The sequence below is a fragment of the Oncorhynchus kisutch genome, linkage group LG20, assembly GCF_002021735.2.
Source record: "Oncorhynchus kisutch isolate 150728-3 linkage group LG20, Okis_V2, whole genome shotgun sequence".
In the NCBI taxonomy this organism is placed as follows: domain Eukaryota; kingdom Metazoa; phylum Chordata; class Actinopteri; order Salmoniformes; family Salmonidae; genus Oncorhynchus; species Oncorhynchus kisutch.
In genome coordinates, this window is record NC_034193.2 from 13,148,723 (window position 1) to 13,157,800 (window position 9,078).

Here is a 9,078-nt window from a genome sequence, read left to right on the forward strand (position 1 = left end):
TCACCTCACTCCCTCCATCCACAAGTCCTCATCGCACCCATGTTGATATCAGACCAGGGTTCAACACATGTCAATGTCACGTACTTTCACGTACTTGATTTAGTGCTTGATTTAGCTGGGTACAGTGGAACTAATGGAATGTAAAAGTGCATAGTTCTACCGTGCTCCAGTTCCTGAGTGAGTGGTGGGGCTGTCGTCTCACACCCCAGGGATGGAACCAGCTGCTGGAGATTCTGCTAGAGGAGGCAGGACACACTCTCAGATAAGCAGACTCACACACACGCACACACAGACACACACGCACACACACGCATGCACGCACGCACACACACATCCAGATCAGTGTGAAAGCACACACACATACGCACACACACATACACACACACACACAGACACACACACACAGCCAGTGTGCAAAGACACACACAGACCTCCCCTTCCCCTCTGTCTCCCTGTCCTCACCATATTCTCGTTGGTGACGATGAAGTGCTCCACTCTCTGTTGCCTCATCCTGAACATCTTGGATCCCTTGTTGGTCAAAAGAGACAGTTCCTCCAACATGGTGTCTTTAGGAGTGTTGATCTTTGTGCCCAGATCAAATTCGGACGCCTCAGGGTTCGACTCTTCATCTGGAGAAGGGAGAAACACAGTGTTGATTCCAATGCTACGTTCACACTACACCACAGTTTCCCCTTTACAATATAAAGCACTCTCTCTCTGTCTCTCTCTCTCTCTCTCTCTCTGTCTCTCTCTCTCTCTCTCTCTCTCTCTCTCTCTCTCTGTCTCTCTCTCTCTCTCTCTCTCTCTCTCTCTCTCTCTCTGTCTCTCTCTCTCTCTCTCTCTCTCTGTCTCTCTCTCTGTCTCTCTCTCTCATTCAATTCATCTCAATTTCAATTCAATTTCAATTCAAGGGGCTTTATTGGTATGAGAAATATATGTTAACATTGCCAAAGCAAGTGAAATAGATAATAAACAAAAGTGAAATAAACAATAAAAATGAACAGGTAACATTACACTTACAGAAGTTCCAAAAGAATAAAGACATGTCAAATGTCACATTGTGTCTATAAATAGTGTTGTAACAATGTGCAAATGGTTAAAGTACAAAAGGGACAATAAATAAACATAAATATGGGTTGTATTTACAATGGTGTTTGTTCTTCACTGGTTGACCTTTTCTTGTGGCATCAGGTCACACATCTTGCTGCTGTGATGGCACACTGTGGTATTTCACCCAGTTGATATGGGAGTTTATCAAAACTGGGTTTGTTTTGGAATTCTTTGTGGATCTGTGTAATCTGAGGGAAATATGTGTCTCTAATATGGTCATACATTTCACAGGAGGTTAGGAAGTGCAGCTCAGTTTCCACCTCATTTTGTGGGCAGTGTGCACATAGTCTGTCTTCTCTTGAGAGCCAGGTCTGCCTATGTCGGCCTTTCTCAATAGCAAGGCTATGCTCACTGAGTTTGTACATAGTCAAAGCTTTTCTTAAGTTTGGGTCAGTCACAGTGGTCAGGTATTCTGCCACTGTGTACTCTCTGTTTAGGGCCAAATAGCATTGTCTGGATTTTGATAACTGTTTGGTGTTTTACGTTGTACATGGATTATATTTTTGCAGAATTCTGTATGCAGTGTCTCAATTTGATGTTTGTCCCATTTTGTAAAGTCTTGGTTGGTGAGCGGACCCCAGACCTCACAACCATAAAGGTCAATGGGTTCTATATCTCTCTCTCACTCTCTCAATTCTATAACTGATTCTAGTATTTTTAGCCAGATCTTAATTAGTGGCAATAGAAGGCCCTTCTAGCCTTTTCTCTCAGATCGTTCACAGCTTTGTGGAAGTTACCTGTGGGACTGATGTTTAGGCCGAGGTGTGTATAGTTACTGTGTGCTCTAGGGCAACGGTCTCTCTCTCTCTCTCTCTCTGATTCTCTCTATACCTCCAAACATCTTTCTGTTTCTCTCTCTCTCTCTGTTTTCTCTCTCTCCCTCCAAACCTCTCTCTTTCTCTCTCTCTCTCTCTCTCTCTCTCTCCCTCCAAACCTCTCTCTCTCTCTCTCTCTCTCTCTCTCTCTCTCTCTCTCTCTCTCTCTCGCCTTCTCTGATAAAAGTGTCAGATGTGTTTTGCAGACGGCTGGCTGCTCTCCTCTCGTCCCCATAAAACATTCTGTTCATCATCCACTAGACACCCTCTGATATCACTCATAACACCTGGAGCCCAGCCACATTACACACACACACGCACACGCACGCACACACACACACACACACACACACACACGTGCACACACACACACACGCACACACACACACACACACACAGACACACAGACACACACAAACACAGACACACACAGTCTTGTACAACTAATCTTGTCGGGACACACAATTCAGTACCATTCAAAATGTTATTTTCCCTAACCCTAAACCTAAACCTAACCCTAAACCTAAACCTAACCCTAACCTGTACCATAATCTTAACCCTAACCTTAACCCGAAAACCTAACATTAACCCTAAAACTAACCCTAGCTCCTAACCATAACCTTAATTATAACCCTAACACTAATTCTAACCTTAACCCTAAACCACCTAGAAAAAGCATTTGACCTTGTGGGGACGAACAAAATGTCCCCAGTTGGTCAAATGTTTGTTAATTTACTATTCTATTGTGGGGCCCCACAAATATAGTTAAACAAGTCCACACACACACACACACACACACACACACACACACACACACACACACACACACACACACACACACACACACGCACACACGCACACACACACGCGCACACACACACACACACACACACACACACACACACACACACACACACACACACACACACACACACACACACACACACACACACACACACACACACACACACACACACACACACACAGCTTTAAAGCTGGGAGCTGGCAAAGCAATCCTGTGCAAATCAGGTGTGTGTGTGTGTGTGAAGCACCCCCCCCCCCATCTCAGTCTCCATTATCTATGCTGCAATAGTCTATGTGCCAGAGGGCTAGGGTCAGTCTGCCTTATCTGGTGTAATTCTCCTCTCTTATCTGGTGTCCTGTGTGATCCCTCTAATTCTCCCATCTCTCTCTTGCTCTCCCTTCCCGGAGGACCTGAGCCCTGGGACCATGCCTCAGGACTACCTGGCCTGTTCTGCCTGCAGCTATTGAACCCTGACCTGTTCACCGGACACCCTACCTTGTCCCGGACCTGCTGTTTCAAACCTCTCTCTCTCTCTCTCACTCTCTCTCTCTCTCTCTCTCTCTCTCTCTCTCTCTCGCTCTCGCTCTCGCTCTGTCTACCGCACCTGCTGTCTCGACGTGGTGTCTCGGCCTGCTGTCTCGACTATGAAAAGCCAGCTGACATATATTCCTGATGTACGGACCTATTTGAACCTGGGTGGTCATCTGTGAACGTTCGACCATCTTGAAGAATGATCTGGCAATGGCCATGTACTCTTATAATCTCCATGAGCACAGCCAGAAGAGGACTGGCCACCCTTCAGAGCCTGGTCCCTCTCTAAGTTTCTTCCTAGGTTCCTGCCTTTCTAGCGAGCTTTTCCTAGCCACTGTGTTTCAGCTTCTACATTGCTTGCTCTCTTGTGTTTTAGGCTGGGTTTCTGTATAAGCACTTTGTACATCTGCTTTATAAATCATTTTGATAAGATTGTGTGTGTGTGTGTGTGTGTGTGTGTGTGTGTGTGTGTGTGTGTGTGTGTGTGTGTGTGTGTGTGTGTGTGTGTGTGTGTGTGTGTGTGTGTGTGTGTGTGTGTGTGTGTGTGTGTGTGTGTGTGTGTGTGTGCATCATACCATCCTGGGTGATGTTGGTCAGATCAGTAATGATCTTGTTGACCTTCTTCCTCTTGTTAGGGTGGGCGGAAATCGAGAGAGGCATGCCTGCAGCCTACACCAATCAGAAAGACACAGTTAAAATGACCAACCAATCACAGACTGTTGATTAGAAGGATGATGATGGTGATGATGATGGTTGGTCAATTCTCTCCATCTGTTTGCTGGATCACAACACCATTAGATTTAAGGTGGGGTTCTAGGGAGCCATTACTCTGTGGCGCTGGGCCTTTGAGCGGCTGGTTCTGTGGGTCTGTATTCCATACTGTAGTTGATGTGATGGGTTTAATCTGTTGTAACTGAAGCTCCTGCTGGAATCCAACACCCTGCAGCTATTATTACTACATGTTCCACTGAGTGTCACTGTTACCACTTACACACACACACACACCCACTGACACACACACACACACACACACGTGCGCACACGCACACATCATATACCCACTGACACACACACATACTGACACACGCCAAAAAACGCATACACACACACCCTGATCACACCAGGGTACGCTGGGTAGAGACAGGGAAAGGTGGGAGAATGCAGGGTTTATGGAGCTCCTGATGGGATAGCGTGGGGGAAAAGTCCCCCAACTTCAGGAGGACGTGAGGCTGAAGGCCTGGGGGTCTGAGGGTCCCATTACCCCGAGCAGAGGGGCTTCTATCCCCCTCACTATTCCTGTTTTAGCTGCAGATAAATCTCCCGGGAGGACAGCTGACAGGGAACGTCATCAGTCAGCACATTCTCAAACACACACATCCCGATTCCCGAAACACCCAGCTCATCCCCTAGAACTCCCAACATAATTATCTCGTTAGATGTTCACGTGGTGTCGGAGTTATCGGACGTTTGGAGTTCTGACTGGTCTTTTTTTTTGTACGACCCTCCAATTCATTTTACCACTGACCTCTGACCTTTTCAACCAAAAGATGATAACAAATCAGTTTCTGACAATTACAAACTGGATAATGTAGCTAGTTTGTCATATATTGTAAAATATGTCATATTGTCAATATTAAGCAAGCTAGCTAACTTAATTATTAGCAACGGTAGCAAGCATATCGAGAAAACTATCTACCTAACTACCCAGTTAGCACATTTGGTTTCTTGTAAGTTGTGGAAACATGTGTTTTTGTTTTTTGTTTTCACCTTGGTTGTGGGAACGAAGCAATACATTTCCTGACCGATAAAATGTAAGGTTTTCTAAATGTTCTGAGAACAGAAGTAAGACTTTTACCTGTTCTGGGAACTTTCAGTTTTAGTTTGCAGGAAGTTTCTAAGAATGTTTAACTCTGGTTCCTTGAAAGTTTTCCAGGGAGGTTTTATTAATTTTATTATTTATTACTCTGAGAAGATAAATTATGAACGCTTTGAAAACGGAAATGATAGATTATTTGTAGGTTTTTGAATAAATTCCACACAATGTTTCAATAAGAATTTTAATAACACTGCTAGCTTATTTCATGTTTTACTCCACACACAGATAAGACACATGGAAATTAATTTCCTTGGGCATTAATCATGTGAACACTTTCTTTTTTGTTATGACAAGGCATCCGTGGAATTTGAACCTAAGATCTTCTGTTCTCTATACATGTAATTAGTCCACTGCGCCACCAGGGCTGCATGTACACAGACAGCTGAATTCTGATCTTTTGCTCAATTATTTGCAAAAGTACTGATCTGATTGGCCAAAAGACCAATTCGTGTAAAAATGATCAGAATTAGGCAGCTTGTGTAAATGCAGCCCAGGATGGAGCTAGCAAACCATGTATTTTTTACTCCTACAAAGCTGTTAATTTTAGTCTATTCAAACAGACCCCATTTCAAAGGAAACAATCACTCATTAAGATCAGGTGTGGCCAATTAGTGGGCGTGGCCAACGCACCTGAACACACTCAACAAGAGACAGGAAGAGATAGTTTTGTTGATGCTGAGAACGGAATGTTTTTAAATAACATTCTAACAACATTCTCTGAATATTACTAAAGATTTCTTGTGGTTTTAATTTAAAGTTTTCTTAATGTTGTTGGAACAAATTGAGAACATGACTTTGATAGAACAATGAGGAAATCTGTAGGAAACGCTATGCTGAAGTGCTAAAATTCAGATCAAATCAAATCATATTTGTCACGTGCACCAAATACAACAGGTGTAGTAGACCTTACAGTGAAATACTTACTTACAGGCTCTAACCAATAGTGCAAAAAAGGTATTAGGTGAACAATAGGTAAGTAAAGAAATAAAACAACAGTAAAAAGACAGGCTATATACAGCAGCTAGACTATAAAAGTAGGGAGGCTACATACAGACACCGGTTATTCAGGCTGATTGAGGTAGTATGTACATGTAGATATGGTTAAAGTGACTATGCATATATGATGAACAGAGAGTAGCAGTAGCGTAAAAGAGGGGTTGGCGGGTGGTGGGTGGCGGGTGGTGTGACACAAAGCAGATAGCCCGGTTAGCCAATGTGCGGGAGAGCACTGGTAGGTCGGGCCAATTGAGGTAGTATGTACATGAATGTATAGTTAAAGTGACTATGCATATAAGATAAACAGAGAGTAGCAGCAGCGTAAAAGAGGGGCTTGGGGGGGGCACACAATGCAAATAGTCCGGGTAGCCATTTGATTACCTGTTCATGAGTCTTATGGCTTGGGGGTAAAAACTGTCGGGAAGCCTTTTTGTCCTAGACTTGGCACTCCGGTACCGTTTGCCATGCGGTAGTATAGAGAACAGTTTATGACTGGGGTGGCTAGGGCCTTCCTCTGAAACCGCCTGGTGTAGAGGTCCTGGATGGCAGGCAGCTTGGCCCCCGTGATGTACTGGGCCGTATGCATTACCCTCTGTAGTGCTTTGCGGTCAGAGGCCGAGCAATTACCGTACCAGGCAGTGATGCAACCAGAATGCTCTCGATGTTGCAGCTATAGAACCTTTTGAGGATCTCAGGACCCATGCCAAATCTTTTTAGTTTCCTGAGGGGGAATAGGCTTTGTCGTGCCCTCTTCACGACTGCCTTGGTGTGTTTGGACCATTCTAGTTTGTTGTTGATGTGGACACCAAGGAACTTGAAGCTCTCAACCTGCTCCACTACAGCTCCGTCGATGAGAATGGGGGTGTGCTCAGTCCTCCTTTTCCTGTAGTCCACAATCATCTTCTTAATTTTGGTTAAGTTGAGGGATAGGTTGTTATTCTGGCACCACACGGCCAGGTCTCTGACCTCCTCCCTATAGGCTGTCTCATTGTTGTCGGTGATCAGGCCTACCACTGTTGTGTCGTCTGCAAACTTAATGATGGTGTTGGAGTCGTGCCTGGCCATGCAGTCATGGGTGAACAGGGAGAAAGGAGGGGACTGAGCACGCACCCCTGTGGAGCTCCAGTGTTGAGGATCAGCGTGGCAGATGTGTTGCTACCTACCCTCACCACCTGGGGGCGGCCTGTCAGGAAGTCCAGGATCCAGTTGTAGAGGGAGGTGTTTAGTCCCAGGATCCTTAGCTTAGTGATGAGCTTTGAGGACACTATGGTGTTGAACGCTGAGCTGTAGTCAATGAATAGCGTCCTCACGTAAGTGTTCATTTTGTCCAGGTGGGAAAGGGCAGTGTGGAGTGCAATAGAGATTGCATCATCTGTGGCTCCCACAGAAGAACATTCATGGAACAATTTGAGAACATTATTCTAAATAGAACCATGAAGAAACCAGTAGGAAACGTTATGCTGAAGAACTGAAATTCCCACAGAAGTTTTTTTTTTTAACGTTCTCTGAACTATTTGAGAACATTCCCAATGTCAAACCAGTTGAACAACGTTCCTAAAACATTGCCAAAATGTAAATTAAATGTAACCATGTTTGAACTTTTAGGAAATGTTCTGTTAAAAGCATGAAATACCAAGAAAATACAGTTTTTTTGTCAAGTTTCTTGAATGTGTGGAGAATGTTCCAAAGACAAGTAACTATTCGACACCATTCCCAGAAAGTTGTTGGAAGGTTAATGCAAAATAACCTCAGGACAACCAAGCTCTAAGAAACACGTGGTTCTCAGAACAAAATGTGTTAGCTGGGTAAATGATTATTGGTTGAAGAACTGTTCTGATTTTAGAAGCACTTGAACTTGAATCATGTCGGTCTGATGACTCCGAGCACGTGAATGCCTCATCATACCACCGACATCCCAAACCCACTTCAGCCTGATGGACATGAAATGTGAATGGTTTGTACCTGATGAGTGTTGAAGAATAAAGGGCTACATTCCATGCAGCTACTAACCAATAGCTAGAAAGCCATGTAAGTTGATACCATACCATGAATACATGAATTAATGTATGCTGTGATACATATGACATGCTGCCGTACGTGGAGGACACATGACACACACTGACCAGGACTTTTACACCTGAAACAGCCCAGCAGAGCCCAGCCCAGCACAGTGCAGGCCTTGCACGGCATAAACCCATGTTGAATCAAATCTAAAACCAGTAGATCGCCCAATTCATTCCTTAACAGTGAGCTTGTCTATACCTGGCTGACAATTACACCTGCATCAGTCCATTATTATCACCGCCAGATAATAGATGCCATTTAGCAGAAGCTTTTATTCAAAGCGACTTACAGGAATGTGTGCATTTATTTTATGTATGGCTGGTCCTGGGAAATAAACCCACTATGATGGTGTTACAAACATCCTGCTCTACCAACTGGTAGGAGGTGATGTCACAAATGTAGCCTTACCTCAGGAGAATTCTCAGGAATTAGAGAAGAAGAAAATAATGTTCAAGGAGGAGAAGAAGAGTTGAAAGTATTCCAGAAAGTGTCCCAGTGCCTACCCTCCTGTACACCCAAGAGACAGTGTAGGTGCTGGGCTGGGTGGGTGGGAGCTGCTTAAGGGTCTGCGAGGAGACTGATATTGTCTCAGATGCTCCCGGGGTCTATGTATAGACCAGTATAGAACGAGGGGGGGGGGGGGGGGTAGTGTGAAGAGGGAGGGAGGACAGAATAGTGGATAGAGAAAGATAATCACTTAGCCCCCTTCCCTTCGCTCCCCGAGGACTGTGTTTCTCACCATAGTGAAGTGTCCAGTTCACCTGTTTATACCTTTAGAATAAACAAGTATGTCCCCATATCACTCAGATCTATGTTGCACAACTGACCACATAGAGAGAGAGACAGAGACAGAGACAGACAGAGAGGGGGAGAGAGAGAGA

General features: G+C 44.5%; 1 protein-coding gene across 2 annotated transcripts in view; it reads right to left on the reverse strand.

Annotated features, from left to right (window-relative positions):
• LOC109865110 (myozenin-1) overlaps positions 1-8,777 on the reverse strand; it is a 9,759-nt gene extending 982 nt beyond the window's left edge. Inside the window, exons 1-4 of one of the 2 annotated variants that reach the window (XM_020453227.2) lie at positions 8,606-8,777; positions 3,837-3,930; positions 463-629; positions 161-233 (exon numbers count right to left, since the gene is read on the reverse strand). In XM_020453227.2, coding sequence (XP_020308816.2) covers positions 161-233; positions 463-629; positions 3,837-3,921 — 325 coding nt within the window. In that variant the 5' untranslated portion in view covers positions 3,922-3,930; positions 8,606-8,777. Of the gene's footprint in view, positions 1-160; positions 237-462; positions 630-3,836; positions 3,931-8,605 lie in introns of both variants that reach the window. The other variant, XM_031799688.1, reaches the window with a different exon arrangement.
• Between the last annotated feature and the right edge of the window lie 301 nt (positions 8,778-9,078).